At 32.2% G+C, this 18800-nt stretch overlaps 1 protein-coding gene across 2 annotated transcripts in view; it reads right to left on the reverse strand.

Moving 5' to 3' along the window:
- Positions 1–5674: 5674 nt before the first annotated feature.
- Positions 5675–18800, reverse strand: part of LOC124531986 (pyrokinin-1 receptor-like) — a 67023-nt gene continuing 53897 nt past the window's right edge. Inside the window, exons 2-5 of one of the 2 annotated variants that reach the window (XM_047106591.1) lie at positions 12676–13527; positions 8897–9117; positions 8458–8572; positions 5675–7707 (exon numbers count right to left, since the gene is read on the reverse strand). In XM_047106591.1, coding sequence (XP_046962547.1) covers positions 7658–7707; positions 8458–8572; positions 8897–9117; positions 12676–13474 — 1185 coding nt within the window. In that variant the 5' untranslated portion in view covers positions 13475–13527 and the 3' untranslated portion in view covers positions 5675–7657. The remainder of the gene's footprint in view (positions 7708–8457; positions 8573–8896; positions 9118–12675; positions 13528–18800) is intronic. The other variant, XM_047106592.1, reaches the window with a different exon arrangement.

Below are 18800 nucleotides of genomic sequence, written 5' to 3' on the forward strand. Positions count from 1 at the left end.
AAATTCATGCCCTCTTATATTCTGAGCGTGCTTAGAGAATCTAATGTTCTGATACTATGAATCTTAAATACTATTTTGCATTTGCAAACATTTTAAAAGGTCAAAGTCGTCAACACTAGTGTTTGCCCTTCATTTCGCTTACGTTTTAGAGGTTAGTAGTCAGGCGTCAGTGATATAAAAAGTAGCCTATGTCTAACCCTGGGGTTCGAGCTTATTTAATGTCAGATTGCATCAAATTTAGTCCAAATGTTTGGCCGTGAAGGATCAATAACAACAACAACAGCCGGTAAATTCTCACTGTTGGGCTAAAAGGCCTCCCCACCCTTAGAGGAGAAGGTTTGGAACATATTCGACGACGCTGTTCCAATGCGGGTTGGTGGAATACACATGTGGCAGAATTTCTATGAAATTTGTCACATGCAGATTTCCTCACGATGTTTTCCTTCACCGCTGAGCACGAGATGAATTATAAAGACAAATTAAGCACATGAGTCAGCGGTGCTTGCCTGGGTTTGAACCCGCAATCATCGGTTAGGATGCACGCGTTCTAACCACTGGGCCATCTCGACTCGAAGGATCATTATTGATTGAAGGATCAATAAACATACACACAAAAAGATCACAGATTATTAAAGTCCAGCAGTAGACGACGATTGGCTGACGTTGATTTGTAATTCTTCCTTTTACAAAAATGTTTGATTATTACTTATTGTTAAGTGATTTGTTTATTCATATAAGTATAAAAAAGCGAAATACAACAAGTGTGTAACACCTGTTGTATTTAACACCTCCAAACTTGTGGTCTTGTAGGTACGTTCATATAGAGGGTTTAGAAGTCCGCTACGAACGGCTTTTACGATACACCACCCCTAAGGGGGTAAAATGGGAGTTCGAAGATTCTGTTTTATAAAATATCGCGCGGTAAAAATCGCAGTAGCAGACAGTATGAAATATATTTTTAAGTTACTATTTAATTTTGAAATTAATTTCTATGTTCTGTTTATTATAGTTATTGTAAAGATTATCGGATATCATTACTTGTTAATCTTTATAAAGAGCAACTGGCTTGGAGTTTAAATTTTTATTTAAGCTTACGGTTAAAATATTTTTAAACTGCAACAAAAGCATCAATAGCCTGAAGCGTCGAAATAATTTACCCTTTGATATTTTCTTTCATAGCTTCGACAAATGGACCCACTGACTTTCGTTTTCGTTTTATTTGATTACAATGAAGTGACGAAACTTGATAAGATTTGAGCGAGCTCCATTTAAAGCTTTCGAAGAAATTATATAATTCGATACCTAGTAGTAGACTCTACCTATTTAAGTTACGATTAAATATGGCCAAAGTGATGGTGATGTTCGCTTGTAGGGATTTGGGTTAGCCCGTTTACATACCATGACTATTTTGTAGCGTTGTGTTCTGGTTTGAAGGGTGGGTTAGTGTAACTACAGACACATAGTAGCTTGGTACAGACACATTGGTTATATAAATAAAGGTTAATATTTCTTACAGTCGAGGAGAGTCGAGATGACCCAGTGGTTAGAACGCGTGCATCTTAACCGATGATTGCGGGTTCAAACCCAGGCAAGCACCGCTGATACATGTGCTTAATTTGTCTTTACAATTCATCTCGTGCTCAGCGGTGAAGGAAAACACCGTGAGGAAACCTGCATGTGACAAATTTCATAAAAATTCTGCCACATATGTATTCCACCAACCCGCATTGGAACAGCGTGGTGGAATATGTTCCAAAAACCTTCTCCTAAAAAAGGAAAGGAGGCCTTTAGCCCAGCAGTGGGAATTTACAGGCTGTTGTTGTTTCTTACAGCGTCAATATCTATGGGCGGTGATGATGACTGTCTGTTTAATCGTACACCTTTCTATAACATAAAATAAAATAGAAGTTAATAAACTTTGCCAAGAGACTTCGTCTCTGAAAGAAGTACTAACCATAAACCACTGCTTGCTCCGTCAATGTAATGGTGAACTAGATTCGATGTTGCCTGTAATTGACTTACTTACTGTTCCAAACACTCAAAGCAATACATCTTAGCCGCAGATTGATTGCTTAGTGGTGCATACACACAGACGATGAAGTGATGAAGTCTGAAGGTATTAAAACGGCAACTGAGGTAATATTTTTTATTTTTCATATTTTCGTTTATAGCACAAATAGTACAAAAAATACCATTACATTGCTTAGTTTAATTAATTATTATTCCGAAACAGATTTAAAAAAAGAAAATACATTTATATAATTAAATTTAAATTTTGAAAATTTTCAAATAGTGTCCTTTTTAAGAAAAGCTCAAGAATTATTTAACATCCGGTATGCTTAAAACGCAACATCAGAATGGGATGCTACCTTTTAGAACTGAGATAAGTGTGGTCCGCGCCCTAGTGCTAGTTTCAGCTACTTCTTATCGATCTGAAGGCATTAATATGTACCAATTTTCGTAATTTGTTGCAGGTTTAATTGAAACATTTTTGCTCCTCGATTATTTTACCGATTACAACAATTAAATTTTTAATTATTTATCCATAACCGGAAAGAGATAACATTTTGAAAACTCAAACACATTCAATAATATGAAAAAAATTATGGCACTTTAAAATACACATCCTAAATTTTCCTTTTCTCAATCGGAAAATTTTATTGTTTAGAAATCCATCGATAGCGCCCCTTTATTCGAGTAATTCGCAAACTCATTGTCAAAATTCCATTCTACTGTGAAAGCGCGTAATAATTACTAGATGTCTGGATAATATTGGTACATACTTAAAAATTTGTAATTCTACGATCCTTTAAATTATAATTTAACTGTCGTAGACAGAAAATTCATATAAATAATATATTTTTATTATATTCATTTCATTATATACGAATACACCTTTACATAATATAATATATTTATATCTTAGAAATAAACATATATTAATAAAAGGAATAACCTTAAAGACAATATAAATAACTTGTATGTATAAAAGGCAAAGCCAAACTGGCATCAAAAAAGCTCGGTGTGCTCAACAAGGCAATACAGTATTTCACGTCGGCCCATAGCCTAAAACTATAGAAGGCACAAATTCGGCCCCACATGGAATATTGCTCTCACCACTGGGCGGGTGCTCCCCAGTAACAGCTCGGCTCGAATTATCGACAATAAATCAAGACAATCAATTTTTCACGGGGAATGTTCCAAGAAATTATTTGGATTAATCCCGGCGGCTGAATTTCACCTTCGGACATTTCGTCAAAATTCGAAATTCCACCCCCACCATCTTGATGTCCGAAAATTCACAACCAACCAGAACCAGCTTCCGCCAGCGGTTTTTCTGAACCGATACGATTTGGGTACCTTCAAAACTTCGGTGGTGATTACTTTCCATCAGGTGAGACTCCTGCTCGTTTGCCCTCTATAAGAGTCAGGCGTCAGCTCGTTATCAGACATGATGATATTCGAAATATAAAATTAGTTGTTCACATTAGTAATATCTTTCTTTTGATCTATTTCGAATATTATTATTACTTGGTGGTAGGGCTTTGTGCAAGCCCGTCTGGGAAGGTACCACCCACTCATCAGTTATTCTACCGCCAAATAACAGTACTCAGTATTGTTGTGTTCCGGTTTGAAGGGTGAGCGAGCCAGTTTAATTATAGGCACAAGGGACATAACCTCTTAGTTCCCAAGGTTGGTGGCACATCGACGATGTAAGGTATAGTTAATATTTCTTACAGCGTCATTGTCTTTGGGTGATGATGACCACTTACCATCAGATGGCCCATGTGCTCGTGCCAACCTATAATATAAAAAAATCCCCTTTTTCGCTGTCATGTGTTCGACGTCATACTCAAGTCGCCGGTATGTACGTTAAAATATAAATAAATCCTAAGTTTTTGATTTTATTCCTCAAAAATGCCTTAAAAACAAAAACCTCGTTACGAAACTTGTTCTGCAGCTTATCTTAAAAACATAACCGTGTTCTTAGCTTTTCAAAAATGTATAAAAAAGTGGAGTGAATTTATTTCAAAGCAACCGAAATAAAATGACCAGAAAGGACGCTGGTGGAAATTCGTATTCGAACCTGAGCGAATTCATACAAAAAGTCGTTCTTTAAAATGCCCACAAAATTGACTAAAAATATCCAATGAAAAAAAACTTACTCACTTCCTTAACTGAACTTAATACAAATTAAAAAAGATATATTTAGAAACACCAACCAACAGTGACCAAATAATTTCTGCCAAAATTACGAATCCACTAACTGCCTCAGAATTCTTTGATATTGTTACCATTAATATACATATATACATTACATGAGCCACGGTCCGAGTGGTACTTTTAACACGACATCACCATACATGGAAGAAGGAAGGTGTCAGAAACCTTTTTCGAAAACCTTTACCAATAATACTATTACGAATATCGATGGTGATCCATTGTATCGCCGCAGAGATCCTGAGAACGTGGTCAAATATTTACAATGCGAATGTTTAATTCTACAAATTAGGGGAAATTGATACTCAGTGGGTAGTTCCATACTCACCATTGCTGTCAAAAATGTATAAGGCTCGTGGAGGAACTTTTCAATTCTCTGGACATATCAGGAATCAGTCAGGTTTACCACTTATACTCCTACGTAATATAAACCCACCTCCATTATGTAACTAATGTGAAAATATTCTAGAAGCAAAAATTTTGAAGGGAGAACTTTAAAGGAGTTATTGTCCCGTTGCCACATATTCCACTGATAGCGTCAGATATTGGAGATATCCAATACCGTTTGAAATGCTCTAATTTCCGATTTGTTTAACTTTTGCGATGATCATGAATAAATTTTAAGGCCAACCATATCTGTTTGCGGTTTGGAATTGAAAAACCCGTGTTTCTCACATGGACACATGTTGCCAGCTCGAATGTAGGAAAATCATCAACTTTCTTCGTGTTAGCGAAAGATAGGTTAGTCAGGAATGTTGTACACAAAGTAATACTCAGATAATATTCAGTTTTTATAATTTAAAATTGAAAAAATAACAGTTCGACATCAATGTTATCTACCTATTTATGACAATTTATTTTAATATATTTTTAATTTATATAGTATATTTTGTAATTCACTGATTACAAATTATAATTCAATATAAGATGAATAAAATTTAAATTCAGGAAGTATATGTTAGTTGGTGCTTAATTTCAACATTTCGATAATTTACCTATTACTTTTAGATGTTGAGAAAAAAAATATTTTCAATATCATATGAATGAATCAAAAAAAAAAAATTAATTAGTTTGTCCCAAAGAATTACTAAAAATTTTATTCAATATATTATAATAACTGAGCCACAGCAACGCTTGGCTGGGTGAGCTAGTATATAAGGAGTTTTTCAATAGGGACTTGACAATTTTGAATTTAGTTTATAAACGCACCTTTTAATTTAACATTAAACTATGACTGTCAATTTATTCAGTAGACATAACATTTTCATCATGGTGAAGAATACAATCGACCAACGTCGGCAAGTCATAAAAATTTACTATAGAAATTCGGAGTCGGTGGCCGCTACTTTAAGAGCGTTAACTCCAAATTTTTGGCCCATTTTGAAATATATGGACTTGGACAGAATGTGGTTTCAACAGAAAGGCGCAAAATGCCACACAGCACACGTTACAAACGATTTATTGAAGAACAAGTTTGATGAGCGTGCTATCTCAAGAAATGGACCAGTCGACTGGCCGCCTCGTTCGTGCAATTTACCGCCTCTTAAATTTAATGAAATAGCAGCCGTTTCAGTTGAAACATGTGACCGAGTCATTGAAAATTGGGTCCAACGAATCAACCACTGTAAACATGCCCGCGGTGGCCATATGAGCGAAGTCGGGTTCCGTTCATAAATGTCTTGAATGTACTTCAACCTGAAAATAATTTTTTTTAAATATCTCAAATAGTTTTCATTTTATTTTGAAAAAAAGTTGTCAAGTCCTTCTTGGAAAACCCATAATATATATACTAGCTCACCCAGCCACGTAATATATGTATATAAAAATTATATATATAAGGTACTTATTAAAATTAGGCGTTTACGTATTTATAAATATTTTTTACAACATTTAACCAAATTCTATGTTACCTACTTATATATTAATTTTAGTTAATGCTAAAATCTTATCTTGAAGATTTAACGAGTGCGCTTTTCCATCCATGGTACCATAGTTTGTTTTACTTATTAAAATAATTGTAACTAGTATTTACACATTTAACTAATCTTATTATTGATAAATTAAATAATCACACATACCTACATTAAAAATTACGAACATATCAGATAACAAAAAAATAATACCCTGCCATACACATATTTAATTAGAAATTGCTACATTTTAATACTATTAATACAAGAATTAAACTTATTTACTCAGTACTTCTGTCGATTACTTTTTTTTATTACTCATTAACGTTTCCGTTGCGGAAACCGACAAATACGACTAGTTTAAAAAAAAACATCGTCAGCTAAATATCGATTTTAAATATTGACACTGAGTAAAAATGTAATATTTTTATTTACAATCTTCTAAATTTAATTCTGCTAGAAAAAATTGGCTACGGACATTTATGTATATTTAGTTCTTAAGTAAGATTTAAGAAAGCGACTATTAACAATGTCAAAAAATATACACGTTAATTATTCAGCTGTAAATGTTTTATTTTATATACAATATAAATATATATATATTTTTTTAACAAACAACACATGTTTGCAAGCGACACATATTCATAGTTATATCTAGACCTGTATACCCAAAATATATACTTACTAACTGTGAGACGGGTAAGTTTTAATCCTAATCGTCGAACATTTTACCATAACAACAGTAACACACCAATACTCCGACTTTATTTTACATTAGATTTTTCTATTTTACGTGTACTTAAGGAAAGTTAACTTAGAACATCCCTATTCAATGCGCTCTTTCTTTAAGTATAATAAATAAAATTGGGATAATAAACATTATGTAAAACAGTTTAACAGTAGATAAAAATTTATATACTTATTATTTTTGTGTTCTAAATTGACAAATCTTATTACGTATAAAGTAGTACTGGACTACTTGATTTGTACGGAACTTAATGTAACGTGTACCGTTACGGCTCACTGGCCTGAGCCCGTCTAGTCTATCAAAATTAGTTAACCTAAAAGTCCAGCTTTATATGAGAATGAAGCTTTATGTACCTGTGACCGTTGTTTATGATCATAAACCTAGTGGTAATTTGTTAAACCCCAAGCAAAAATTAATTGAATTTTTTACACATACAGTTTTTTACCAGTTACTAAATAGATTTCAATTTAGTAAAGTTGAGGTCGCTGGTATCCGGCTCTATGGTATGCTAAATTTCAATAGACACTTCGAAACTCTCGAAGTCACATGTTTGTGACGTAAACACTTAGAAGAATTTTAACTTATTTTTACCCGTAAGTCAAAAACAGTCGGTTAGTACTATCAAATCTTAAAGTCTTATTCATTGGTGCAATTATAATTTAACATAGTTTTAAAATGTACGTTTGAAGTACGGCTGGAGATAACTGCGCAGCCTTGAAGACAAAGCGCTTTGACTGCTTTTTTCCTTATTTTTACACTTCCGCGATTGGATTGACTGCTAATTGTTGTCCCTTCTGATGCAGTCTCGTTTAAATTTTTCTTCATTTTCTGAAAACAATTAAAATTTATTGACTTCAAAAATTTCAAGTGTTATCATTCTTAGGTAATATATGTGTAATAAGTAATAACAAACGTACATAAAATACTTATACTACCTTGTACTATTTTGTATTAAGTATTATAAACTACAGGTAAACATTAGAGAGTCAGAAAATTGTTAGAAAATTGTCTTTTTTATGAAATGCTAAAACAATGAGGACAGAATGAGATAAATAGTGTTTTAAAAATACCCTAAACAAATTTTATTATTCGTTCTTCGTGATAGGGCTTTAAGCCCATTATGCACTCATCAGATAATTTTCACAGACATAACATCTATTCACCACCACCAACCCGCATTGGAACAGCGTGGTGGAATATGTTCCAAACCTTCTCCTCAAAGGGAGAGGAGGCCTTTAGCCCAGCAGTGGGAATTTACTGGTTCTTGTTGTTTGTTGTAACATCTATTTTCTTAAGGTTGGTGCCACATTAGCAATGGTTAGGTTAGGTTAATTTTTTATCGTAGTGTGACCACTTAAGTTTACAAATTTCTTGTCATTTATCATGCCATAAAATAAATAAGGCCAATTGTTAATAAAAAAGTAATTTAATAAGTTAATTTTCTTATTTTTCATAAAAGTAAGTACAATAGATCACCATATTTGAAAAAGTAATCATTCAAGTGACTCTCTTATTGAGTTATTGACGGATAGCTAGATTTACAGAATGTGTTCCAATTTTACAGTTCGAATGAATTACCTTTGTGTGCGGGCTTCAATGAATTCACATGTCGAGACAATGGTACAGTTGTGTATGAACAGCGCTGCACGATGGGAAGGTTTTTACTCGGGCAACAGCACCGTATTATTGTGTTCTGAAAGCAAGACTTCATATAAAACCTACTTAAACATCTAGATACTATCCGATTTAGCTTATAATAGTATCACAGCATTGATTGATGTTAACTTTTGTAAATATTTTGTGTTCATTACACATAAAATAAACATATTTATTTTTTGATGTATTATTTAAATTAATATTTACTTATTATTATGGAAAACTAATGGTTTATACTAATTTATAGAGAAAATATCAAATCATGATATTTAATATATATATTAAATTAATATATTATATGTTTTTGTAAATTGTTTGTTATTAATATTGTTATTTTTTTAAATAAAAAATACATACATACCTTAAAAGCGTCCCTAAACTTGTTGGACATGATGTGGTAGAAAATAGGATTTATACATGTAGATATGTAGTAGAAAACTCCCGATAAGTAGGTTAAGAAGTAGTACACGGAGAGGAGAACCGGCGACTTGGCGAGGTGGTCCTCTGAGGTTCCATAGATAGCAACAAGCCTTTGCGCGTGGAATGGCGCCCAGCAAACAAAGAACGCTATGACGACTGCGACTGCAAAAACAAAACTATTAAGAACTTTTTAAACAGTAATCTATGTTTAAGAGATCTATAGTCAGAGTCGGATTTAAAGGTCTGGAGGCCCTGGGGCCGCAAAGCAGTGGAGGCTCTAGACCAACAGAAGCGTGGAGATTATAATAATTATATCATGGATTAATGGATTAGCTTAAGCTTTTATTAATTTGAATCAGTAAGTATTTCTTGACTGGTATCGGTAACTTTTAAAATGTTAAGTAGTAAGATTATTATAATTTGACTATATCTCGGTATTTGTTAACTCACTGAAAACTTTTTTGGCTCCCACATCTGTGGAGGCCCCAGGGCAGTTGCCCCGGTTGCCCTTCCCTAAATCCGGCCCTGTCTATAGTCCATAATTGTAATTGTGTGCAAACGGGTGACTATATATAAACACAAATAAGTTTTGCGATATAATACAGGGTCACTTCTTTTTTTTTTGCTTTTAACGGAGCAGCTATTTTTACACGACCGGAAATCGGTTACTAGCATATAAAAAAATGTAATTATGAATAGGATTTCAATTCTAATAAGTCATATTGTGATTTTGTTTTATTATAATATCTCTAAATTATGTTTATACCCCAGTTGAAGATGTCGAGTATAAGTGCAAAGGCTTTCATTAAATGTATCACCTCGCCTTATTGCATTCAGCTGGTGACAGGAGCGCTTGTTAATTTTTTGTCGAGATATTGGAATAGCTATTTAACGGGGAATTTCTGCTAACATTCTTGCATTCCACGCGTTCATGATTTATACAGGAACTATTTTTAGTTCCTATTCGTATTTCTATTATAACTATGAATATTTTCAATTACGGAAATCCATAAAAAGAAAAACTTATACGATGCGTAACGACATAAGGGATTTTATGAATAAACGTTGACCATCAAGAAAAGTTTCATTTTTAAAGAAAATAATCGTACTAAAACGTGTCACTTATTGTGAGACGATACTTTCTGTATGTACCACTTTGTGATAATCGATAAATAGTGCTAAAATATATTACATATAGTCTGTTCCAATGGGAATAGGACAAAAGATAAATAAACAACTTTGACCTTGAATTGACATGTCATTTGAGTTACACTAGTGAGGGGAAAAGTATTGAGTGACTGGATAACGAATGCTAAGGAACGATGTATTTTCTTTTGTTTTAAACGTAATTTTGTTATTTTTTATATATGTTTTATATAAATTGCAGATATTGTACATATTCAAATATTTAGCAATGAGATTTTTAGTCTTAAAAAAATGAGTTCGTTAGTTTTGATTTAGATTGTCGTTATTCACAAATAACCTTATTAAATTATAAATAGGAAGTTATTTTCAGTGATAAGTCAAAGAAACACACTCATATTTTTTATAAATAATAAAAAATATAGCATATACTAAATAATAGCATTTTTATCGGACATTAGGTAAATTTTTACACTTTCTTACAAATATTTTATATTCCATATATTATGGACCAATTAAATAAATATACATTTTAAAAAAATCTAAAATCTACGTTGAAACTAAAATAATGTATTTTTTATCTGTATCAATTTATACACTCTCCATTCGTTTAGCGATAGACGAGGCCGCCATTTTAATTGTTCGTTCATCGAAAAATGGCGATTTGAATGTCGGCAAATCTGTTTTCGTTACTTTAGGCGTAAAATTAAAGTGGATTTACGTAGTTGAGCGAAATAATGTTGTATTACAAATGAAGATATATTAATCAAGAACTGTTTGTAGTAAATCATATAGTGGACTTATCAAGAAAAAGAATTGTTATACTTAAAAGTACGGTGTGTTTTGGTTGTTTCTTATTATCATTGGAATGGAGTTCAGATATATAATGCAGTTATTTTAGAAAAAAATAACTGTTTTATTAAATGTAGTAGTAAGATTAGGTAAGGAGGTCAAGGCTTTTAGGGTACAGCACTAAAGTCAGTTTTGTTTTTGTATATTCGTTTTAACGAGGTGGTATGTGTTCACCTGCGTAGGTAATTATGATAAGTTATTGGCTTGTATTAGTACAAAAAAAAACATTTGTTTGCTGTCAAAAAACTATAGATTAAATTGTATTTGTAATATAGTTACGATAATAATATTGTGCGCCTTCGTAACTGTTAATGTGAATGTTGTACTGATTTCTAACTCTCCAATAATACAATATTTTATGTTATAATTTCCATCCATTTGTTACATCGTTGTTCTCGTTCATAGTAAATTTTTAAAATCCATCATTTTGTGTACTTTCAACATATTTAGAATTCATACTTATAAGTATAATATATTACAGATTAAAAATGAATATTTATACTTTAAATTTTTTTACCAATCTAGATCTCCGTAAAACTGGAATAACGATTAGATTTTTAGAATTATATGAATATTTCAATTTAACTGAAGTAGATTAATCGATTTTACTGTTTTATTATTAGTTCCGATACTAATTGTATGTGGAAAACTGCATTTTTGAAGAGGTCTCGTGTCTCACCGAATTATGGTACGAGATGAGGACACTCAATCCTTATCGTTAAACCGCCTACTACTACTATTTTACAGTATTATGTTTGCTAAAAATAGTTTTTATCGGTAGAAGTAATGTTTCGAATTCATCAATATTTTACGTTTAATCTGCACCTCGTATACAAAAAAATATAACGCACTTCTACCGTTTTAAAATCTGGCAACACAAATTAACGTGTAATAAAATTATAAGCGTATAATATAATTGTAAGATTTTGCATGATGCTCTCTTGTGCCTATATGCCCCATTCGATTGTTGATCTTTACCCTTGTTTGCGTAGCACGTTTACTTTATAATATTTCGTTGCTATATAATACTTCAATATTAAAAAAATATATTTATTTTACAAACGAAACAGTAAGATTTATCTTTATGGTCCATCATATTTATTTGCCGTTATTACAAATTCTTACAATAAACAACAATTTCGATGTTACACATCCGCTGGCAACAATTTTTTAATGAAAATAAAGTTTCTTTCGTATCGAAACAAAAAATTTGCCTCTACAGATTTTACGTCATGAGAAATTAAATACTTACATTTGTTATCTAGTCATTATTGAATATTTTTAATTTTAATGTTGTTTTCTATTTAGGTACACCACATTTTCTATAATATAAAATAATTAAACAGTTTGGCTAACGATTTCATTGTTATATCTTTTATGATATATTTAAGTATGGCTGTCTCGACTATATCCTTTCTTTATTTATTGATGTTATAAACATTATAAAATCAGGTAATGTTTTGATTCGTTCGGAATTAGATTTTTAATATGCAATATAATTTTATTCAATTAGTTTTTTTGTCTTTTACTTATGTTTTAATTACATTGGTTATTTAATTTAAGAATAGCATTTCTAAAACAAATTTTTTATATAAAATAGCCAGTTTTGTTAAGCAAATAATACATTTGTGTGTAAAACAAATGACTCCTAATAATGGTAAATTTACTGACAACAACAGGAATAAATACATGTATTATATATAGATATCAGAAAAGGCTACTAACCTAACATTTTAATAACTCTTTTTGTTGATTTAGTGTTATTTTTTCGATGTATATTTTTCACTACAATTGAATTCTTTCTAGCTTCTTCTTCGTCTTGTAGATCTTCACTCAAATACGATTTATTTAATCTTAGTCCTATGAGGGAGTATAATACAGTTATCATGATCATTGGTGCAAAGAAGAAAAAGAAAGTAGAGATCTCAAACGAGTGCTCGATAATTACCCTTGTTTGTAGGCACATTGTCACTCCTTTATGGATTCTTATCCCAAACTGAAGGGCTTGCGGTAAAGCCAGTCCAAAAGATACTACCCACAATATTATGATATGTTTTACCGCTCGTGATAACTTCGACATTTTTTGAGTGGCGAAGGGATGACATATGGCTAAGTATCTCTCGACGGTGAAAAGTGTGATTGTCAGGACGCTAGCGTTTGTCGACGTCTCCGCCGCCAAGCCGCGTAGGACACAGAAAACGTGTCCGAAGATATAAGGCCACTTCGACCAGATAGAATACATCTCTTGGGGCATGCCACTCACTAGTAGAAGAAGATCGGATATCGCTAAGCTAAACAAATAGTAGTTTGTGGCTGTGTGCATACTTTTATTGCGAATTATGACCACACATGTAAACAAGTTTCCGAACAGTCCTGTGATGAAAATAAGAGTGTAAATGATCGTTATGGGGATCACTATAAACATGGAATCTCGCTGTGGACCGAAGATAAGGGTGGAATCTACAACCTGCGATTCATTCAGGATTGTTTTTGTCACATTTGTGATCTCATCTATGGAAGTCATGACTGTTTGATTAGGCGTTTACATTCTCACTTCTCTTCCGGAACTACGTGTACCTGGAACAATAACCTTTATTTTATACAACAATCAAAGAAAAAGTAATCCGTTTTAATATACATGACTGAATTGGAATCTAGTTTGATGCTACAACAACAAAAACAACAGGCTGTAAATTCCCACTGCTGGGCTAAAGGCTTCCTCTCCCTTTGATGAGAAGGTTTGCAACATATTCCATCACGCTGTTGCAATGCGGGTTGTTGGAATACACATGTGGCAGAATTTCTATGAAATTTTTCCCATGCAGGTTTCCTCCCGATGTTTTCCTTCACCGCTGAGCACGAGATGAATTATAAAGACAAATTAAGCACATGAATCAGCGGTGCTTGCCTGGGTTTGAATCCGCAATCATCGGTTAAGATGCACGCGTTCCAATCACTGGGCCATCTCGACTCATATTTGATGATAAATTATCATAAATATGAGACTTTATATCTTCTTACTCTCTAATAAAATATTGGAAACATCCTTGTTGTATATTTATTTTACTGTCGTTATTATTTTCTGAGAAAATATTGCTATATTATAAATATTGCAGTTTTATGTTACTACTATTCCATTAAAATATTTTCAATAGTGCAACATTTAAATAATGAAATCACTTCAAGCTCTTCTCTAAAGATTATACATTTCGAATATAATAGCTTTTCATTTAATATAACCCGGTACAATTATGTACAATCAATATCATGCTTCACCAACGCCAAATTACTCTTCAGTTCATCAGCTTTAAAGTCATCAAAATTTACATCAAAATTTACTTTATCCAAAAATCAGCCCCATTAATCCCGTTATGCGAATTTGCTAACTCCTTGAGATATTGACAAAAACTAATCTTATAATTCTAGCCTTAAAATTTTATTAACAATTTAGAAACTCAGTGGCAAAAAACATAAAAAAGAATTATGGACCACTTTTGGGCTGCAGCACTGATTCGGCATGCTTACCAAAAAAACTATATGGCCTATGACTAGATATAAAACTAGAATATAAATATAACTAGATATATAGTTGAGTGAGAATTTAAGATTTCGCTCGGTAATAAGGTCATTTACATAATGTTTATACTTATATACCGCTAAAAACATTTTTAACGATCACCTTTATGTCTAGCATTCACAGTGCATGTTTCGAGCTGGCTTCCTAGTGCTAGAACATCTTATTATATCTCGTAATACTTGTTCAATTCAAATCAAAATATACTTTATTCAAATAGACATTTGGGAGCACTTTCTTACACTAACGCTTTGAAATGTATATTCTACTGAGAAGAACCGACAAGGATTTTACTATTTATTCTTTCCCGATCATTAGTAGAAAATATTGTTATGTATACAATATAATACTAGTATGTACGATTACGTTTTGTTTTGAAATATTAAATAATTTAAACAAAATTAAAAATATATGAAACCATTATTTCTTAATGAGAATTCTTTCAAATATACATCTAGATTAGCTTACTATTTAGTATCTTTTTAGTTTTTTCTGGCTACCACGATTTGTCCTTAATAATATGGTTTGTTTCACAGTGGTTGTGTTACTAACTCTACTGCGTCGTGAGGCCATGTTTAATATCTGCGTATGATTAACATTCATCCAAGTTTAGTCTGTGCAATCGATATTCGATCAGTTTACTATTTTTTATTCCCTTGTAATTATTGCCACAAAATAAAATAATATTTTTATTCTAAAACATTGTTCAATGGGAACCCAATTTATAACATCGGCATTGCCCAATCAAATTTCCAACTTTCGAATTCACTATTTGGTAAAGATTCTATTGGATTTTATAAACTTGGAATCTCTTTTCTTAGATGTTAGTCTTGCTGTCACTTTACGAGTCTGTAGCTCTGTTCGGTATATTATTTCTTGGCTAAAGTCAATTTTTATCCAAATTTCAAATGCTCTCGTGGTATTCTTTGTTCATTTGTACTCGCCTGAAAGCCGCTTTGATGTAATTGAAGAAGTACATCACTACGAACTATTCACTCATTATTTTTAAATCAATTACGAAGTTGCTCACAAGCCCTCTTGATTGTCTTGATCATGTTCATGCAAGCATAAAGCTTGCTCTGAGGATCGGTTAAAACTTATTATAAACTTACAAAAAGTCGATTGCTATACGAATTCAAATCGGTAATGATAGAAAGTCAGCACTAATAAAGCCGAGTATAAAGTTGTCAAAAGTACAATGAGTTGGCCATTTCTACATAATACATGATTAGGACAGACTGTAGATATAGAAAATCTGTAAATATTTAAACTAGCAATGTTAAAACTGTTTATTTTTATCGCATAATATATTTATGAATATTGTACCGCCAAACATTCAATATGGGTGGGGTGAAAGGTGAGTGAGCTAGTGTAACTATAGGTACGAGGAACGCCAATATATTCCCAAGGTTATTGGCGGATTAGCGATGTATATATATAGTTACTACTTATTTACAGTGTCGATGTATATAGGTAGTGGTGAAGGCTTTTCATGAGGTGCCTATTTTAAGTAATAAAAGAATATATTGAGCGAAGGACATACCCAGAAGTATATGAAAGAAGCAGAAAATTATGTTAAACTTATTAAATTCATCATATTTACTTTTACGGCGAATAAAAATATAACTCTTTTTTTAAATGTAGTTATTTACGAAAACGTAAAAAATAGAGGTAGAGTTTGAAAGGTAAATTGAAAACCAGTGTAACATTTTCTAAAATATAAACATTTAAAATTTTTATTGCTCTATGATTTAATTTGTTTTGCAAACATGGCAATATATTGCAACGCTTATTCTGCTATTGAATGCTTACAATTTCGTTATTATTTTTGTACATGTTTTGTTATTCGTGAATAATTTCCAAATACTCTTGGGTTAGATAGAAAACTCTTGTAAGAGTTGAGTAATCCAGCTAACAACTCATCTCAATTCATATTTTATGTACGTATTTTATCGTACACGATTTACTACTTAAAGGACATTTGTATAAACTCTGGTATTTTTCCACCTCTCAGAAACGGTTTCAGTCTAATTAATTGTTTCTATTCATATATTCATGCTTAAAATTGAATTACGGAGTAAACATGTATTTAGAAATTATATGCATTATGTATTCAATTATATTGAAACGTTTATATTTTATATAAAACGTTACAAAACGTTCCCTAGGTATCAGCTTTGTACCAGAACATCTGAACACATATAAATATATTCTACCACTAACTCACAATACTTAGTATTACTGTATTGCGTCCTAAGGAGGAGTGAGCCTGTGTAACTTTAGAAGACATATCTTAGTTCCCAAGGTTGCTAACGAGTTGACAGTGTAATAAGGAATGGTTAATATTTATATCAGTAATATTACATTTTAATAATTATAACATAATATTTGCTGGTCCATCTACTAATAATGTGTATATAAAACTAGCGATCTGCCCCGGCTTCGCATGGTTGCAATGTATATATTAAATATGCTACAAAATGTCCCAGCGTTTGAAATCTGTTAATATCTTCGAAAATATTAATTTAAATTACATGTCGTAAAGAACCATACTGATCTACCTACATTAAATTCACAATGTATTTAAGGTACTTGATTGCATATGGATTAGTAATGTTTTGCTTAAAATATTTTCATAAATAAGCCATTATTTCTCGTAAAAAGACATATACAATCTTGTTTTTTTTTAAACCACGAGTAAAATAGAGTAAAGAACAACATTGTAGTGCATTATTTTGATCTATCTCGTAGGGTGCCTGCGTTTGCAATGCAAGCGCAAAAAATATGTTTATTTACGACATCACTTCCGAAACCTCTAAAATTATTATCAGTTTTTGCCATATTCTGCACTATACATTTAAACCTTTCTCTTAAATAAATCATTATAAATAAATCAAACAATATTTACAAAAATACAAATAAAATCTCGATTCCGCTTGGCTGAATTGAAATTAGCGATTCCATTCAGTGAAGGTGTCCTATAAGCTCTCAGAAATATTTCAAAACAAGGAAGATGATACGTTTAAATAGAGTAACAACATTCTCCTCTGAATCAAATGGAATAATTGGATTACTTTGTTCTATATTAGGAAACTTTTCTCTTCAACATGATGAATACATAATTATTGTTATGTGTTGTTTGTTTACAACTTTTTTGTATTCGTATTTAATTTATATAACAAGTCCAGGACTTGTTATTTTATAAATATAGTTAGAAGATATAGAAGGAACCGGAGTAAGTGTCTGCCATTGAAGTTTTGTGTATATATTTTTATATATTTTAAGATATCAAAAGGGCAGACTTGCTGCGATCACGTTTTGAAAGTCGATTTTTTTGCTTTTCGTCTCCATGGCACGCTCAAATGAACCCTCGGTGGGAATAGTGAACCTCCATTTCACCAACAGCAGGAGAAGCAGTATACCTGGCAATAATATGGAGCTTGGTACTATAACGTAAGTCTGCCGATCACTGGCTCTTGGACTAATATGAATCTATATCATATCCACAGTGTATTTAATAGGGATGAATACTGTATTGCTTAAAATATTTTCATAAATAAGTGGTATGGTTTACAATACTATTCTACAGGTACATTACTTTGATCTTTCTCGTAGACTTTGGGCGTAAAAACATGTGTTTATTTACGACATCACATTTGAAACTAAACTTTAAAATTATCAGTGTGTCTCTAGTATACGTATAATACATGTATGAACAAACAACGTTCCCGGATTTTTTGTCTAGACAATTCGCTATGTCCCTTATAAATCAGTAATATCTTGATGCTACTTGTTGGTTGATTTATGACCCAAAGGCATTGGTGATGTAATATGAACGCGCTAGCGTTGTATTTGGGAACTGAGATGTTATCTCCCTTGTGTCTGTAAATACACTGTTTTCGACCTTCAAACTGGCACTCAACAATACTTAGTAGTGCTGGTTGGCGGTACAATATACGTATATAACCTTTGTTTTTTACAGTCTGTATATTTCCCACGGCTAGGTTAAGCCAGGAGGTTTTAAGCAAGTTTCACCGAGCTGCTCCAATGTGGCTGGTGGATACCTGGCTGGCTGAATTTCATTGAAATTAGTCACATGCAGGTCTCCTCACGAGGTCTTCCTTCACCACCGAGCACGAGATGCATTACAAACACAAATGAAGCACATGAAAATTCATTGTAGCTTGCCTGGGTTTGAACCTGTAATCATCAGTTAAGATGCAGGCGTTCTAACCACTGGGCCAACTGGGTTATTGTCTCATTTTGTAATATATGT

The sequence above is a fragment of the Vanessa cardui genome, chromosome 8 (genome assembly GCF_905220365.1).
Source record: "Vanessa cardui chromosome 8, ilVanCard2.1, whole genome shotgun sequence".
Classification (NCBI taxonomy): Eukaryota; Metazoa; Arthropoda; class Insecta; order Lepidoptera; family Nymphalidae; genus Vanessa; species Vanessa cardui.